At 42.7% G+C, this 19,982-nt stretch overlaps 1 protein-coding gene across 2 annotated transcripts in view; it reads right to left on the reverse strand.

Moving 5' to 3' along the window:
- Window positions 1–13,191, reverse strand: part of LOC117429476 (neuroplastin-like) — a 73,600-nt gene extending 60,409 nt beyond the window's left edge. The window contains exon 1 of one of the 2 annotated variants that reach the window (XM_034048987.3): window positions 12,704–13,191. In XM_034048987.3, the coding sequence (XP_033904878.2) occupies window positions 12,704–12,767 (64 nt within the window). In that variant the 5' untranslated portion in view covers window positions 12,768–13,191. The remainder of the gene's footprint in view (window positions 1–12,703) is intronic. The other variant, XM_034048989.3, reaches the window with a different exon arrangement.
- Between the last annotated feature and the right edge of the window lie 6,791 nt (window positions 13,192–19,982).

The following is a 19,982-nucleotide window of genomic DNA, read 5'->3' on the forward strand; positions in this document are numbered from 1 at the left end:
ATTAAATATACATTGAAATAGTATGGGATTTCACACATGTGGGACACCCTCATCATCTGTAATTTCACTTACATGTTTTAATGGTGACCCAGGGTAGTATTTAATATGATTGCCTAATGGAAACTAGCATTTTAAAAAGGTGCATGTATCTGCTACTGTTCGTTGAGTCAGTTAACCCACTTTAGAACCACCAATGTGCATTTTAAATGGTAACAAATACCTATATAAATCCCTGGGGTTGAATTTGAACACAATACATTTTTAATCTAATTTATTTGTTGAAAAGATGGTAATAGTTCATCAATACTCCACCCACCAGGGTTAAACTTGGTAGCTACCATAAAACTGTCATTTTTTGTGATTTCAATTCTGCTAACCAGACTCCAGATGAAGCTTCCATATGTTTTGACCCTTCACTCTCCTACAGATTCCACTCAGCTAGATGTTTAACCTCATTCAGGAGATTGTTGCTATGGGACAGAAAGAATAACCAACTTCATGAAGCTTGTTGCCAAGGCAACCACTTACTATTAAACAGCCCTTGGTTTTGATGAGTAAATACGGTTTATAGATTCATGAAACTGTCGGCTATTTTAAGAAACGTTCCATGAATATTTGAAATATGAATTAATGCCAATCTAACATTATGTAATCTGATGCTATTTTAGCAGCAAAGCTTGTTAAATTGATGTTCTGTAACTGGCTACAGTGCGAGTGTACACTTTCACTGCTCTGCACCCGAATGAAGGACAAACAGGAGAAGATATCCGGATTTGGTTTTTGTACATCAGAACAATTTCATGTGAAATCACCAAACGATATAGGCGCGTTCAGTAACAGACACCCGACCCCATGACTATGAAACCAAACCAGAGCTATCAGTATCACGAGAAAGGAAATCATGGCCTACCTCCACCATAGAGGCATCTTTAAATGAGGTCAGAATTCTAGGGATCATCTGGTTAAAACTGATTTGCCTTCCTTTCCTCAACAAGTACTCTTAACACCTATACCAGATGGGAATTATAAATGTGGAGCACCTGCTCAATGTAACAGTACTTTGAAATGCCATTCTTTCAAACACCCATTTACCAGCAAAATGATTCCTATTAAAGGTATAACCTCTTGCTCCACAAAGGGAGTGATATACTTGATCCAATGCCCTTGCGGTAAATCTCATGGTCGGTAAAACTAAACGTGCTCTTAAAACTAGAATAGCTGAACATCGTAGCTCGATAAGATGTAAAAATGAAACCTATCCAGTTGCTGACCATTTTATAAAAGCAAAACATTCAATTTCATCTCTTAGATATTTTGGTATAGAAAAGGTTGAATTTTCAAGGAGGAGTGGTGATTATAATACTTTTCTCTTAAAAAGAGAAGCTTTTTGGATCCATAATCTAAGAACTCTTACTCCTAATGGTATGAATACTGATTTCGATCTTAGACCGTTCCTTTAAATTAGCATTATTACTATTATTGCCTTTCTTCTATGATAAATTTTAATTATATATATTTTGGGGAATTCACAGATATGTGTTTAGAAATTTCAATAATAAAGATTGCGTTTTTGTGAAATTAATTTCATTTAATTATTTTTTTAAAAAGCTAATGATTAGGTGTTACAATTATCCATTATAAAGTATAATTGGTTATATATTAGCTTTATATTTTGCATTATTATTATTGATGAATTACACAACAGTATCCAACTGATTCTATATTCATCTTTAATTAATAACGTTTCAATCTATTATGTCTTTATACAACTATCAATTATGTAGACTGATTGGGACTTCTTAATTTACTGATTGTTAACATCTGTTACTTTGTCTATATATATATATATATATATAAAAAACATTATTTGTGTCTCTCTATACCCTGATGAAGACTTTGCAGCCGGAACGTTGGTTTCTTTCTCAATACATTTTGAAAACTTTTCGGAGTATGTTTGAGTGTGCAGCTTCCTTTTTTCTGTGTTGATTTAAGCTTTGTTCTTGTCCGGCACCTCGGCCATGCAGCTTGGGTGTGCGTCTACTCTTTGTTTTTCTAACAATGCAAGTTTGACACTCACACAAACAGACAGACACACTCCATACACCCCATATTGCAAAACTTACTCATGCATGTTCTCAGCACATTTCATCATACATGGAGAAGGGGTTCTCGATGTATATTTAAAATGCATGTGTGACATACAGTACAGATAGGAAGACAGACACGGTGCTAAAGAATGTGCTGAGCAAGTTTCTCTGCAGCTCTTGCTGTCAGATCATTAGAGCAGGTCTGTACCTGATTCAGCAGAGCGGTGTTCTGACTGGCTGCAGGATGCTGCAATCGAGCAACAGGCATGCCGGTAAGTAGAGCACTGCTCCCCTGGTGCTGTGACCGAGGAGCAGCTGCCTGCAACACACTGGAGAGTTGCATGCTTTATTACTGTGGCTTACACAGGGACGGCTGCTGCAGAGTGCATAGTCACTGCTACAAGCTGGCTCTGGAAATATGAAAGCACTTACTGAATCACAGTCATTACAGAGCTGATGTACTGTTAAATATTGTGGTACTATTACCCTGGTATTAGGAAGCTGGTTTTAACAGTGCAGGGGTGCTAGCTTCTAGACGTACAGATCACGAGCAAACTAACATCAGTGAATGTTATTTAATATGTATTGCCATCACTTTGTAGATCTCACATTTTCCTATATGAAAGATGCACAGATTACAGTAAAGATTTATTTGGTTTTTAATTAGCACTTAAACAATAAAACTGCAGAACGTCTTTTCCAGGGTGCACTTCCTGTCGAAAGAATGAAGCCGACAAAAACTGAAACATTCTAAACGTTTGCCATTTATTTTCTTGAATATCTCAAACTCCCAGAAGCTGGCATCGGATTATTGAGCTGTTCACATCTAGGGGCTGGTGTAAGGATAGGCGCAGTGCAAACAATTGCGGCTGCAAGACCCAAATTGCCTAGCGGCCAAGCAATTATTTTGCACTGCAGCCTATGTAAGCTTAAGAACAATGCAAAATACTCAACATGCACAAATAATGAATGAGCCGCAATCATGATAGTGAGGGTTGCAATGAGCGCCGCCTGTGCATCGGGGTATTTATCAGCCACACTTACAGCCCAGAGGTGAGGTGAGTTAGGAGTACAGAGAGCAGTCAGTGCTGGATGAGATTTGTGGAGCATGAAAACCAAACCAAACCAAACAATATGTCAGAGGAAGCATTATGCTACCAAAGAGGCCATATGGCCCTCTATAGTGAGAACGTTAATGCTGCCGGTGTTACCAGGAGGACAGTCAACCTGGTGATGAAAAGGTGAAATTCAGATATTAGGTCTCGGATGACCTGCAGTGTGAGACAATAACGCCTTACCATCTTCTCCATCTTGCCCTTCTCCTCTGAAGGGTTTCCTGCCTGTCCTCAACAAGAGCCAAGCGTCGCTGCATCAGGCAGTGTACCACAGCAGCCATCCTGAGGCCAACGACAGATCTCTGAAGGTGTGTGGTTTTATACAGCTCATAATTACTCTCTTCTACAATGGTTTGCACTTTGTCAGAGGAGGTGCAATGTTTTTGGAGGGTCAACAATTATTATTATTATTACTATTATTATTATTATTATTATTATTATTATTTATTAATTAGCAGACACCCTTGTCCAGGGTAACTTACAATTGCCCAAGTGCAAGGCAAAACCCTTACATCTCATTAGAATGTTTGCACCGCTTAGTATTCCAGATCCCCGCCCAATCCCATGCTCTTTTCTTCATTTGAATACATTTCAATATCATTTAATTGGATTAATGATGGCAAAGTGCTAATTATGGTCTGCTAAGAAATAAATGTTAGCCTTTAGGCGTAATTCGGGGGATGCCGTAGAGGGCGCTCTCCCGCTTTGCGCTCCTTTTTTCTTCTTATCCTATTTCCTTTTCTTTAGCCTGTCTTACCTTCCCTCCGTGGCATCCTGCCCGGTAGCGTCCGCGATCTCTTCCGGGTGGAAGCTGATCCCAGTTCAGCCTCATTTAGTATTTCCAGCCAATCACACAATGCAGCGCTCGCCACGTCAATTATTAGGGCATGGCCAGCACTGCTCCACGTATGTGTTATTGGCTGCCCCTCCTGTCTATCTCGCTCTCTTTTTCTACTTTAACCCAGCACTATTTCCGCTTCCTTGTCTGTGTTTGTTTTTTGTTGTTCGTTTCTTTCACTGCAAGCCGTTTCTGTGTCTGCGCTCGCAAGATAGTATCAGCTATTTTCCTACCTGCTCAGTCTGCGCCGTTCAAAACGCACCGTCATTCTCAACTTGGTCTGCGTTTTCATCAGAAAGACTGTTTCAATGTCACCGCTGCACTGCAACTGTTTTACACCGGCGCCTCTCAGACCATGGTTACCACGGCAACGCCTCAGCGAGTGACTACTGGGAGTGGTAAGTTGCTACGGCGACCTGGCAGCTTTAACAGGCAATGAGAGCCTGTGCCACACGACTGCAATTTTCTGGCTACTGCTGCAGCGCTTGCAACATGACAGCTTCAACTCGCCGAATTGTGACATCTAAATACTACAGGCTCCTCTTCTAGACCTACGTTAACTTACTTATATCATCACTAACTGTTCTAAAGCAAATGCTTAATACATAGACAAGGTTTGTAATCGCAATAACCAAATATATGCTACCCTGCTTCACTGAAGCCAATAGTTTCAATTCCAATAAAAACCTCTAGATGGCAGCATAACACCACAAGCTCTACATAATTTAAGATGATTTGCTATCGCTGCAAATCTGGCACTCTCCAAACCTTCTATCAATTCCTGCAGTTCGTTGTCTTTTTGAGGGATTCTCAGTACCCTCCTGCCTCAACCTCTTTTTCTACATATATTAACTTGAATTTTTTTTTTTTTTTTTTTATTTTTTTTTTTTTTCAAATCCAAACTCCTCCCCTTGAGAACCTTGTCATGAAGCCATGCTTATCAGCTTTCTGAGATGTTAAGAATCCACCGTCACATTAATTTACAGCTTCCCTGCATCAGGCCATTCCTGCAACCTTCTTGTTCCTGGATTTGCACTTCCTTATTTGCCCCCAACTTCATCAAGGCACTTAATATAACTTTCAAAGTCCATTTCATTCATTTTGAGCTACCAGTCACATTCGGAAACTATGTGCTACGATTATCAACATTTCAGTCAAGCGTCCTCGTATCCCGCAATGGACAATACACTCTTAGACTGCTCCTGATCAAATCAATAGGTTTTGTAGCAGCCTCCGAGCAACGCATTCCTATCCTCTCAGGTTCTGCAGCGGCCTCAGATCTATGCATTCTTCATTTCTGCCCAAAGGCAGCCCCATCGCCGACATCATCTAAAAACGCCTTAACTCTCAAATACCAATTTTCACCGCATTCAGCAGCTCTCTGCTCTCTGCAGCAGGCCACTGCAGACTACTGACAGCATTCCATCGTTTACCCCTCAGATCTCTGCCCGTTCAGCAGATCTTGCCTCTACTGTTAATATCTCCTCATTACAGCAAATCTCGGCTCCCTCTTCAGATCTGCTTCTATTGCAGCATACAAAAGTGGCTTTAGTTTACTGTTCAAATCTGCAACTGCTCTCCTCCAGAGCTTCCAACACTCCAGCTTTCCTCCAATACCTGGATCTAATATATATATATATACACGGAGAGCTTGACTTCCTCAGCAATTTAGTCATATGTCCGCTCATCCTTTCAGATACTACAAGCTTTAATATATGGTACGAGACTGGAAATCTGTTTGATTTATGAATTAAGGAGTTCCACTATTTGGAGAATGATTGGAGTTGTGAAACCCAAATCTCTGATTTATGAGTTTACCTTTTCCATTCCAAACAGACAAGATGGTAGCAAACCACTGATCAATCCCGTATTAACTAACACAGGATGGTTGGCATCTCAGCTCTCTGCCTTAGTTTTAAAAAACATCTCAGCAGTCGATTTCATATATTTGTTCAGGTCCAGCTGCCACCTCAGCCCTCATCAAACTCTGCAACACCAACATCTGCCGTTCAACTAAATACAACACTCTCCAACCTTCTGCAATCTGCTCATCACTACATGGCCACACTCTTAGTCCCAGTGACCAAATCTTCATTTACCTCTGGATGGAAAACATTTACAACTTTCTGCACTCAAAATACATCCCATTCTGATTTAATGAGCAACGGATTCTAGCCTCCATCGCCAATGCAAGGGATTCTCTTCACTTAGCCCCCTCTACCGTTAAAGCCTACATCTCCGGAATTTAGTATTTCTGCCGCCTCATCTCCGTCCCTTCTTCAACACTTCTATCCATCCCATCAGTTTGCTTGACACTCGGAGAGATCCTCAAGAGCCCCCCCCCCCTGCTGCTCCCTCCTGGCTCCCTATATCAATAGACATTCTTCACTCTTTAATATCTACCCTCAGAAAAAGCTGCTCTGTCTATGCAATGACCTTACCTTGGAAGTACTATGTCTAACTGCTCTTGTGAAGCACTTCCTCTGCAGGATTCCTGAAGGAACAGAGTGCACCCTGTGAACTTACCGTGACAACACCTGTGATTTACCGTTTTTAAAAAAAAAAAAAAAAAGCAAGAGTACTAAGACATCAAGGGGAATACAATGGATAGACTCTGACCGTTAAGCCATTTTCAACCATGAGGTCTTGTGAACCATTCCACGCACCCAGATACTGGACTTTGGCCAGCTGTAGTAATTTTACTACAGAACACTACACCTTGCAGTTAAAATAAAAATAAATAAATAAAAATATATATATATATATATATATAAAAAAAAAAAAAAAAAAAATCAGGACTTCTCAGGACTTCAATACAGACAGTTACATCAAGATCCAGAAGTTCTGCAACCTGGTCCCAGGAGCAGACCCCAACCCTCGTCTCGTACTACCTTTCAGCAAAACAATATTCAACTGAATAACTCTCTCTCCAGCCTCCTTCAATCACCACGTGGATTCATGGAGAACGCTCTCGCCCCATCTACCGTTCCTCCTACTCGACTGCCTGGTCTTCATTTACTCACTTTTGCGAGTAAAAAATAAATAAATAAATAATTAAAAAAAAAAAAAAAAAAAAAACGGATCTCAAACCTCTTTCAACCTACAGCACCTCCTCGCCTTCATCACTCACCTCAGGCTATGTCTCTATGTTTAGCCCCCTCCTCTATTTAGATGCTACCTAGCGGGCATTCAGTATCAATTTCGCCTCCAATCTTTCTCCTCTCGTCCATTCTAGAGATAGCGGATCTCTAGAGAGAACGCTCAGAGGTATGGAGAAAAGCCTGCTCCCCTCCTCTCCATCAAGTTAATCAATCTCTACTGACCTTCTCCTTTGTCTCATCACTGCTCTCTGGCAAGGATGCTTCAACCTATTCAACGACATCGTCATGGAAACCCTGTGCCTGACCGTCGCCTTTGGATTTCTCCGCTGTGCAGAATTCTCAACTCCATCAATTTCCAACTTCCCAGCTCTAGGCCTCAAGTGCTCAGATCTCTCTCAAATCCCCGGAAACCACTTTATCCTCCTCATCAGATCTTCAAAAATCGGTCCAAATAAGCCGAGGATTCAGTATCTTCTGTCAGATCCCCTCTTCGACAGCTCCAGATCTATACTTACGAGTCACTGGTTCTCATCCCGTTTATGCACCCTCTCGTCACGGATCGGACTTTCTTCTACTATTTTTTTCCCCCCATTCATTCTGGATCGGAGCAGCTGCCTCCGCGGCTAGCGCAGGTATCAACACTTTGATTAAGTCTATGGGGCGCTGGATCTCTTCAGCTGTGAACTTTTATATTAGATCATCCTCTGCAGACATCGCCACAGCTCACCAAGCACTTGTTAGCTTGCCCGGAGTGGGGGGCGCCCTCTCCGCCAGGCCCACCAGAGGTTTCCTCCCTGCAGGGGGGTTTTTCCTCTCCACAGTGCGGACGGCTTATAGGCATAGGTTGTCTACTAACATCTCTTGTCTTTTCTCTTTTCTTCTAGCTTTTGTTTATGTGTGCGGCTCTGCGATCTCTTTTCTATCCCACGGTGTGGTTCTTGCGGGGAGCCGGGGGTCCTCTTTTGGGGGGAAGTGAGTCTCACTCCCCCGGCTGTCCGGGTCGGCCTCTCGTCTCAACCACTGCCGCCCGGCTGTTCCTCGCCGGCCTGAGGGGACCCCCGGCCACATCCTATTCTTCTGCTGCTTATGCGCTAAGCCTTCCAGGCCTCAACCTTGCTGTCCCATCTCCTCTCTTCTATTTCAGGTCCAGGACCATTTCAGCCCCCTCATGCAGTAGGCCGTGCCTCCACCTGCCGAGCGGGCCCCGACCGAGGGGGGGGGGGGGTTTCTCTGTTTTCGTCTCTCCTAAACGGACCCGAGACACTTTTTCCTAAGCTCTCCACGCCGCCCAGCTGCCAGCTTAGCTGCCTGAGGATGCTGCACTGAGTTGCGAAGGATCTGTCCTTTTGTCCTGTTCGTCCCCTTCCTGTCTCTTGCTCCACTAAACGCCCAGCAGCCAGAGGATGCTGCCTGACCCGTCGGGAGCGAGAGTCAGTTTGTTGTATGTTATATGTCTAAACTTTGCTCTCTCTCTCACTTTTACGTCACCCAGCAGTCGGAGGATGCTGCCTAACCTGGCGGAAAGTGTTTATATCTAATCATTTGCTCTTCTCATGTCTCCCTCTCTACGTCGCCCAGCAGCCAGAGGATGCTGCCTGACCCGACGAGAAGGGAAAACTCTTCGTCCCCCCTATCTCGTCCTGCTATCAGTATCTAACCTCAATGTTACTAAGCACCATTCCCAAACTCCAGCCCTCAATCTCACCATCCTTCAAACTCGTCTCACTCTTAAACTCTCAAATGTCTCACCCCTCTCAAGCCTCCTAAGCAACCGGAGAAATCCTCTCATCTGGTCTCATTCTTAATATCTCACTCCCAATTTCGCCTCCTCTCAAGCCCTCGTAGGCAACCAGTGAAATGTTAGCCTTTAGGCGTAATTCGGGGGATGCCGTAGAGGGCGCTCTCCCGCTTTGCGCTCCTTTTTTCTTCTTATCCTATTTCCTTTTCTTTAGCCTGTCTTACCTTCCCTCCGTGGCATCCTGCCCGGTAGCGTCCGCGATCTCTTCTGGGTGGAAGCTGATCCCAGTTCAGCCTCATTTAGTATTTCCAGCCAATCGCACAATGCAGCGCTCGCCACGTCAATTATTAGAGCATGGCCAGCACTGCTCCACGTATGTGTTATTGGCTGCCCCTCCTGTCTATCTCGCTCTCTTTTTCTACTTTAACCCAGCACTATTTCCGCTTCCTTGTCTGTGTTTGTTTTTTGTTCCTCCTCCTCCCCTCCTCTGCTCCTTTCTATATCGCACTGTCCGCACAGGGCTCCCTCAGGGGGGGAAGTGAGTCTCACTCCCCCGGCTGTCCGGGTCGGCCTCTCGTCTCAACCACTGCCGCCCGGCTGTTCCTCGCCGGCCTGAGGGGACCCCCGGCCACATCCTATTCTTCTGCTGCTTATGCGCTAAGCCTTCCAGGCCTCAACCTTGCTGTCCCATCTCCTCTCTTCTATTTCAGGTCCAGGACCATTTCAGCCCCCTCATGCAGTAGGCCGTGCCTCCACCTGCCGAGCGGGCCCCGACCGAGGGGGGGGGGGGGGTTTCTCTGTTTTCGTCTCTCCTAAACGGACCCGAGACACTTTTTCCTAAGCTCTCCACGCCGCCCAGCTGCCAGCTTAGCTGCCTGAGGATGCTGCACTGAGTTGCGAAGGATCTGTCCTTTTGTCCTGTTCGTCCCCTTCCTGTCTCTTGCTCCACTAAACGCCCAGCAGCCAGAGGATGCTGCCTGACCCGTCGGGAGCGAGAGTCAGTTTGTTGTATGTTATATGTCTAAACTTTGCTCTCTCTCTCACTTTTACGTCACCCAGCAGTCGGAGGATGCTGCCTGACCTGGCGGAAAGTGTTTATATCTAATCCTTTGCTCTTCTCATGTCTCCCTCTCTACGTCGCCCAGCAGCCAGAGGATGCTGCCTGACCCGACGAGAAGGGAAAACTCTTCGTCCCCCCTATCTCGTCCTGCTATCAGTATCTAACCTCAATGTTACTAAGCACCATTCCCAAACTCCAGCCCTCAATCTCGCCATCCCTCAAACTCGTCTCACTCTTAAACTCTCAAATGTCTCACCCCTCTCAAGCCTCCTAAGCAATCGGAGAAATCCTCTCATCTGGTCTCATTCTTAATATCTCACTCCCAATTTCGCCTCCTCTCAAGCCCTCGTAGGCAACCAGTGAAATAATAATGGTGCAGAACGCCAGGTGAAAAACCTTCTTTACACACGCCGCATTTTTACCGGCCACTAAACACGGCTTGCGTGTGCAGATCACTTTGCACGTGTCCTTACATCAGCCCCCTAGTGTTTCTCCTTTTAAAAAAGGGGGGTTTAAAGATTGGTGTAAACACACAGTACAGGGTCTCCCTAGAAATATAACAAAGAAAGTACATTTCATTCGCATTTCAATGCTAGCATGAGAGCACTGCTGGTAGCACATGAGATACTGTACATTAGATACTGTACCTAGACCTGGTCATGTTAGGAGTTTTACTGACAAAAAAACAGCCTTCATTTGAAGTTCCAACCAAGACTTTACAATCCATTTTGTTTGCATGAGCAGCAGGCTCCCTTTTCTTATGCCCTGATTAGTTTAAGTAACTCAAATGACATGTTCTCAGTTAGTTTAAGTAACTCCCCCCTTACCTTGGTATGATGTTTGCAGTCACCCTGAGTGCTTCTAACTGCATTTACTCAAACATTGTGCTTTGTTTTTTATAAGCCTGTGTTTAGGTGCTCCCTTATAAGTTTATCTGAGTATTTTTTGCACTGTATTTTTTCAGTTTTACCCCCATGCTTTTCCCATGATATGCATTTACCATAGTTTACCATGTTTATTAATATGCTTTTGCCATACCTTGCTATTCTTTACACTGCTTTATAATGCTTCCGCTATAGTTTATAACACTTTTTTTTTATAACACTTTATAACAATTTTTTATATGGGCTATGAGTTCTTGTTGCCTGCTATAGAGATATGTAACATACGCGAGATAAGCCATAGTGCCGCATATTGGTAGCCCCTAGAATAAAACAAAAGGAAACTTGAGCCAAAGTGGTAAATCACTAGATGATGCTGGCTCCTATTTCTATAAAACACATGTATCTATAGCAGGCAACTAGAATGAAAGAGCTCAGGTTAAAACACCTTGAAACAGACTTACACAAACACTCTGCACAATGACTGAAAACATCATCCGAAGACAAGGACACAGTAGCAAAAGTGATGCCAATATCTGAAACTGCTTCCTATTTAATGCACTATGCAAACGACAAGAATAACAGGCAGCTGCTGTTGCTTCCTGGGACCCAATCACCCCGTATTGTAGGTCAGATTCACTCGATTTTTGACAACTTTTTCATTTCCTTTTTCAAATAAAAATAAATAGATTTTCTTCTTGTTGCACTTGTTCATAGTTTTAAAAAATATATATTTCAACGTGTTATGCGAGAAGTAACACGTGACGGTGAATCCTGCGCGTGTACATATTATTCACGGGTCACTTCTAACGTGATCACAAAAGCGACATGCAGGATCCAGGACCATACTTCATTTGAACATTTTTCATAATGAACATTTAAAATAAAGCTTTAGAAACGATTTCAACAATAAAAGCAATGTATAAGGGAGTTGTGTTGTGCATAGAAAGTGGTAGCCTCGGTCATTCATTTTCCTTAGCTTTACCAGCAGCGCTTATGCCTCCCACTCTCCATTCCTTGAGTGAGGAGACCAGCACCCGTCCCACCAGGTACGATAACATCTCAGATAGCCTTAGCGTATACTGTACCACCTACAGCTTCTGATGAGGACGCACCGCATCACACTGTATACATTATTCATATATAACTGGAATCCTATTTGCATTCCTGTGTTACCCAAATAACCACAGCATAATGCACTGCGTTACATTGCAATGGTATTGAAAAATACAATACAATCACAATAGAATTAATTATTAGATGTAAAATACACACTACAAAAGCCCCTGCAAATACAATGCACTTAACATATAGTGAGAACTGAGGTGACCCGAATAACAGTGTGTTATATAATATACATACTATAACGTATGTTTGAGGTGTACTGCTATTAATAATCGCAGTATGATATAAATATGTTCACATTGCTTCACGATCATTGAGAAAAGCTACAAATGAGTAAAATCTGTAAAAAAAAAAAAAAAAATGTCGTGTTGTAAAAAAATAATACATGAAGAAATCAATATCATTAGTATTTAACAAATAAAATAAAACCGAACACACACCGTAATACTGCGCTACTTCACTATCAATAAATTATAATAGTATAAATATCAGCTAAAATATTGAAAAAAATATAAATTATGAATATATCCTGGTCATTATTTATTTACGAATCCTGGCACACACACACACACACAATCATATCCTGTGGTTCACAATTACTTGAGCCGGATTATAGCAATTCTCCTCTATCCTTCGGCTCTGCGATGGATTCTATTTATATAAACATGTCTGTATTTCAGAACGCATCTGGGTACATTCTAACATCTCTAGCACATCACTACCCTGCTGCACCCGGGTTCAAAGCTACCTTCCCTTACCGTTTTGCGCGGAAACATTCAGCAGGAGACCCAGGAGCAGGAACGTAGCAAGCAGCAGACTCATCCTTCTTCAATTCGGGGAACAGCAGGACCGGGTCGGGGAAGATATACCGATGGGGAATAGAGAGGGGTGGACAAGGATAAGAAGAGGGTAACAGCTGCCTAAACCGCAGCACCGATCAACTGAGGCAACAGAGCCGCCCCCAAACCAAGGATGACAGCACCCTGGTGTCCCTGTGCAGAAGGGAGCGCCGAAGTCCGCAGTGCAGCAAGCCTGTCGGTGGAGGTTTCGATGCGAGCCGCTATGGGCAAGACGACTGACAGGGAGAGAGACAGAGGCACGCAAGCAGCCCGGAGCAGGGAGATACCGATAGACACAGAGCCTCCTTTACCGGAGATCCCGCGAGAACAGCTCAGCACACAGAGTGTTGCTGTGCGATGGCGCAGTAGCACCTGTTCGGTTATCTTCTTGTTATTCTTGATTGGCCGTGCTGCTCACTGATGCTGCTGCGCATGAATTATAAAGCGCTACGCGACACTCCCTAGCCAAACACCCCCCTTTAGTAATGCTTACTCTGGATAAGTTTACAGATGTATCGTAGTGTCTGTGGCATCAGATGTCACAGATTGGCAGGGTGCCCTGTTACATTGTATTTAGTGAAGTACGGAGGCTAGTCATAAATAAAATAAAATAAAATAGAAAAACCTGCTTTAAGTGTGAAAACAGGTTGGTAGACCACCAAAACCGAGTGCAGCATTCAACCCCTGTATTATTATTATTATTATTATTATTTGTTTATTTAGCAGATGCCTTTATCCAAGGCGACGTACAGAGCCTAGGCTGTGTGAGCTATGCATCAGCTGCAGAGTCACATACAACGACGTCTCACCCGAAAGACGGAGCACAAGGAGGTTAAGGGACTTGCTCAGGGTCACACAATGAGTCAGTGACTGAGGTGGGATTTGAACCGGGGACCCCCTGGTTACAAGCACTTTTCTTTAATCACTGGACCACACAGCCTCCTATGGACCACACAGCCTCTGCACCCCGGATTCTGATACATGTGTTCAAAAATTACAGAACAAGTTTTATCAGAACTGCATAAGCATTTTTCTACATAACGTACAGTACTGTGCAAAAGTTTTAGGCAGGTGTTAAAAAATGCTGTAAAGTAAGAATGCTTTCAAAAATAGACATGTTAATAGATTATATTTACCAGTTAACTAAATGCAAAGTGAGTGAACAGAAGAAAAATCTAAATCAAATCCATATTTGGTGTGACCACCCTTTGCCTTCAAAACAGCATCAATTCTTTTAGGTACACTTGCACAAAGTCAGGGATTTTGTAGGCATATAGTCAGGTGTATGATTAAACAATTATACCAAACAGGTGCTAATGATCATCAATTCAATATGTAGGTTGAAACACAATCATTAACAGAACAGAACAGCTGTGTAGGAGGAATAAAACTGGGTGATGAACAGCCAAACTCAGCTAACAAGGTGAGGTTGCTGAAGACAGTTTACTGTCAAAAGTCATACACCATGGCAAGACTGAGCACAGCAACAAGACACAAGGTAGTTATACTGCATCAGCAAGGTCTCTCCCAGGCAGAAATTCAAGGCAGACAGGAGTTTTCAGATGTGCTGTCCAAGCTCTTTTGAAGAAGCACAAAGAAACGGGCAACGTTGAGGACCGTAGACACAGTGGTCGGCCAAGGAAACTTACTGAAGCAGATGAAAGACACATCATGCTTACTTCCCTTCGCAATCAGAAGATGTCCAGCAGTGCCATCAGCTCAGAATTGTCAGAAAACAGTGGGACCCTGGTACACCCATCTACTGTCTGGAGAAGTCTGGTCAGAAGTGGCGTTCATGGAAGACTTGCGGCCAAAAAGCCATACCTCCGACGTGGAAACAAGGCCAAGTGACTCAACTATGCACAAAAACACAGGAACTGGGGTGCAGAAAAATGGCAGCAGGTGCTCTGGACTGATGAGTCAAAATTTGAAATATTTGGCTGTAGCAGAAGGCAGTTTGTTCGCCGAAGGGCTGGAGAGCGGTACACGAATGAGTGTATGCAGGCAACAGTGAAGCATGGTGGAGGTTCCTTGCAAGTTTGGGGCTGCATTTCTGCAAATGGAATTGGGGATTTGGTCAGAATTAATGGTCTCCTCAATGCTGAGAAGTACAGGCAGATACTTATCCATCATGCAATACCATCCGGGAGGCATCTGATTGGCCCTAAATTTATTCTGCAGCATGACAACGACCCCAAACATACAGCGAAAGTTATTAAGAACTATCTTCAGCGTAAAGAAGAACAAGGAGTCCTGGAAGTGATGGTATGGCCCCCACAGAGCCCTGATCTCAACATCATCAAGTCTGTCTGGGATTACATGAAGAGAGAGAAGCAACTGAGGCTGCCTAAATCCACAGAAGAGCTGTGGTTAGTTCTCCAAGTTGTTTGGGCCAACCTACCTGCCGAGTTCCTTCAAAAACTGTGTGCAAGTGTACCTAGAAGAATTGATGCTGTTTTGAAGGCAAAGGGTGGTCACACCAAATATTGATTTGATGTAGATTTTTCTTCTGTTCACTCACTTTGCATTTTGTTAATTGATAAATATAAACTATTAACATGTCTATTTTTGAAAGCATTCTTACATTACAGCAGTTTTTTCACACCTGCCTAAAACTTTTGCACAGTACTGTATATGTAAAAATGGAAGTGTGACAGACAGACAGACAGGCAGACAGACAAACAGACAGTCGTTGTATACCGTCAGATTGCTGTTATCAATGATTTGTTCTAAAGAATGTCCTCAGCTCGTTCCCAAACAATTGTACAAGCAGCTCTTTAGATATACACAGAACTCTTAAAGGGTGGCAGACAGACATGCACCACCTCCAGTGTTCCTGCATGCAGGGGTATTCATCCTAGAAACATATCCATAATAATACAAACAAAACACAGCCTCACTGCACACGGTATAATACTGCACTCAGATCACTTCATACCATTTCAAGGGAAAACAGCATGTTACACTGACACCTGCTGGACAGGATATTATTATCATCTTTAAATCTGCATTACCACTTTCAGAAAGGGTCCTATTCACAAAGCTGAATTATATACAGAATGTTTAGTACATTATTATTATTATCATCATTATTATTATTATTATTATTATTATTATTATTATTATTATTATTAATGAACACAAGAAGAATCACAGAAATTGTGCTACAGCACATGTTATAAAGGGATGCTAATTGACTCTGCAGCTTTAACTTTATATTTTGCACTTAAGGCAGAGCATTATAAAGCCTCCCCATTCCTTTTAGTCATACAAAGTAAATTCAAAGTAAGTGTGACAGACCTACAAACACACAGGTGCTTCCCTATATCACCAGAGAGTCTGAAACTTTTAAAGAATTGCATTACTAAATTGGACAATTGTGTCAGTAACATACAGTACCTTCACAAATTATTGTACATATTGTACATTATTGTACAAATTATTGTACATTGAGATTGTATTGTACATTTTTCCTCACTCAGACCCTTACTAATGAAATACCCTTGTATCTCTTAATGCATAATCGTCTCCTCTTTAAAAATGTGCTAAACATTTTAAAGGGGAAATCATCTGATATGTCGAATGGTACTCTGAAACTCTCCTTTTTCTAGGAAGCAACACATCTGGGGACGGGGAGTTTGTTGCCTGATAACTTCAGTACTTGCTCACTAAATATCATGCTGTCATTGAATAGAAAATGGTCCTCTCTTTACAAATATACAAGAGTTTTTAATGAACAGTCTCTCCCACAGTGCTGTGGTGCCCCAAGTATGATCCACTTACTACCAATGTGGAATATTACATTTTCTCTTCATTTTACAAACAAAAATTGGTTTCTGGCTCAGGACTGCCAAGGATAACACTACATTGAATAGTGTACCTGTCTTTGCAATCCCCACTCAGGAAAATCATTTTGGGTAAAATAGAAAACAATTGCTCCACCCAGACATTCAGCATTGTTAGTAAATGAAATATTTAGGGTACCACTGAACTGGTAATAAACAAAACTCCCCATCTCCAGTTGTACTGCTTTCCTAGGAAAAGGAGAACATTTCTGGGGACCATTCTACCTATGAGATGTCTCGCGCATTAAAATATTTAGCATGTTTCAAACCTTTAGCTATACTAAAACTCCAGAGTGACATTGTTGCAGGGGTTAATAATTGAATAGACTGTGTCTCGTACAGTTTTTAGACCCTCCGATCCCACAGAGGGCGCTGCTCTATGCATGCAGGATGTGGCAAGGGCCTGGCTCTGGGCCGAGTCTTTGATGTGGTTGCCAGGTTGATGACGTAGGGGAGTCATGCTGGCCAAGAGAGCGAGTCAGCAGCAGTTCAGGAAGTCTGTCTGAAAGGCAATGAATGAATCGACAATTTGTTGCTGGTTTTTATAGAAAGAAAGCTGTTCTAATGCAGTCTTTGTTGTGCTTCACATTTTTTGGTTGTTCTGAAAATAATAAAAGCTTATTTTTGAATAACCCTCACAGACAACATCTTTGGAGTTAGTAAAAGCAATACAACTGCTTTTCACTGCATTAGTGAGGTAATAATGCCGTACAGCAACATTATTACTCCACCTCCTTTAGAGGAGAGCTAACCAAGGGGCTAAAACTGGGCTTGTTTTTTAAATTTAATTTCAGGATGTGCTCACTAGTCCAGTTCAGCACTATGCTGCTTCTTTAATCCTTTTGTTCCTGTGCTGTAGGTCTGATTGTGCTATACCATTGGAATGATAGGTCTGATTGTGCTATACCATTGGAATGATAGGTCTGATTGTGCTATACCATTGGAATGAGACTGACTACAGTGCATACGTTAGTTATACTGATACAATTAAAAAGTCCCCAGTTGTGTAGAAGGGTTTGGCTGCATGTTTTTGAACATTGGTGGGGACAGTTTCTAAAGGATACAAGCTTCAGTTCTCAAACACAGAATAAGTTGTGGCCATCGTCCAATGACTAAAAAGAGACTGAGAATAATTCCCACCCTGACGACAGCTTATTTTACTCTTTGAAAAAGTCCCTTATTTGCAGGAATGACTCATCCTGGTCTAGGACTCAGGCAATACCGGATACAATTCTATTTTTACCATGTTTGTTTCAAATTAAACTGTCATCAACAACTGTTCATCTTTATTTGGGATAACTCAGATACTCAGCGTCTAACTATTATTAAAAGCCATTGTATTAGCAACTCTCACAATCACTGCCCCTCTTTTTATCTATCTATCTATCTCTCTATCTAGTTACAGTATCTGTCCACCTTACTGTCTTACTGTCTATCTACCTGTCTGTCTGCCTGCCTTACTGTCTGTCTATCTGTATCTCTCTCTCTCTGTCTGTCTGACTGCCTGTCTGTATTGTATGTCTATCTGTCTATCTAGGAGAAGTGGCCTATGTTAAAGGAGGCCTTTTCAGGTTGGACAAAATGGAGAAACCTTTTATTTGTTGTCCCTCCCATGACTGATGACTTATTATGTAAATGGATTCCATACATTCTGTGCAATATGAAAGCTGTAGCTCCTCTGTTTCAACTTGCTATCAGTCACAAAGGCTGCAGATTAGAAAGACTGACAGAGTGGATAGCAGGCGATCGGTTGGCAGGTGCTTTCCTAACCAAAATGAACACATTGTATTTTCAAAAGGGATCACTTTTCTGGTGAGCAATGTTTGCCGCAGATTTCTACACCTGGGGCTCCTCAAAGGGATTAGAGGCTGGTAGATTAGAGGATCATGCATCCCTTCAGAGCAGGTACAGCACCTTGCAGATTCATTAGCCCTACACCCTACTGACAAAGTTATACCATGTGTATCAGCCTGGCCAGCAAATTCAGAAGGCTAAAGCTTGAGAAGCACCCCCACCCCCCTCCCTGAAAGTTGTTTGGTGCCACAGTATTCAGTATGTGAACAAGTGTTGTTTTGTTTTCCTCAAGGTTTCCTGTCTGCCAAAAAGCAGTCATTCAGCATGTTTAAAGGATGTGAAGCCGGAGGAAAGCAGCTGCTGAATCAGGGAACCCACACACTGTCTGGAATGGTCTCCCTGCTGATCCTGACTCTCCCACTAGCACTGTGAAACCATGAGATGGTACTGCATGCACAGTCACACCCCAGTACTGCCTCTCCCTGGCCTGCACTCTGTGTGTCTGTTTGGGTTCTTTTCATCCCATCACTGGGGGGTGGGGTGTGCAGTCTGGATTGCTCTTTTTAATAACACTGCAGTTTTGTTTATGTTTAACATGCTGATTTCACATTCCAGACATGTTCTGCATTGCATTGTTAAATTGCCTTGCTTTATCAAGACTTTTCAATCTGGTGTGCAATTTCAGGGGAATAAAGTGACAAGGGGCTTGTAACAGGGGGTACTGTCACGTGTGTGGTTTGTCACTGAACAATACTGAGGCAAACACATTGGGTGTTGAGACGTCGCACAGGCGCACAGAATTAATCAACACAAGTGCTGACACTAGGGTACCAGCAATGACAACCCTAGTGTCACATTTAATAAAGAAAACAAAACAAAACAAATCTAGAAATGGTGAGCACTAGTCCCACTAAAAAGGAACCTACTACTCTGTGCAAACCCTCTCTATTCACTGTTTGGGATCAACATCCCCTAAACTAACCTACTTCTCCCCTAAACTAACCTAGATGCTCCCAGGGTTAGTGCTGGCTCCATAGCTTCAGCTTGCGGGTTGATATGAGTCTGCAAGACAACACAACAAGGTTTCGCTCAACGTCCATCTGTGTAGGTATGGCCGTGCAGTATCCTCGAGCTGTAGCACAGACATTTTTGATCAACTCAGCACGGGCGAGCCTACCTGCTCAATTATATCCTTAGCAACGCATTTCCTGTTGCACGTCCCAGCTGCTTCCATAAAGGCTCACATGCACCCAAGAACCAGCGACAGGGTCTCCTTATTAATAATAATAATAAATAATATTAATAATAAATTAATTGTGGTAGACAAAGCTGAGAAATTGCTTTCAAGTTAAAACACTTAAGCCTCCTGGATGATGAATATGGCTTGCAAGTTGCAGTGGGAGGGGGCGAGGGGACAGACAAGATGGCAGGAGGTTTCAGCCACACATACGCTCCAGCAATCACAAGCCACATTTACAGCATTTCCAGCAGCGAGGACTGCCTTAAACTTTCTTAGTCATGCCTAATATTTTAGTTAATTACAGCAACACCAGAATTAT

The sequence above is a fragment of the Acipenser ruthenus genome, chromosome 21 (assembly GCF_902713425.1).
Source record: "Acipenser ruthenus chromosome 21, fAciRut3.2 maternal haplotype, whole genome shotgun sequence".
Classification (NCBI taxonomy): Eukaryota; Metazoa; Chordata; class Actinopteri; order Acipenseriformes; family Acipenseridae; genus Acipenser; species Acipenser ruthenus.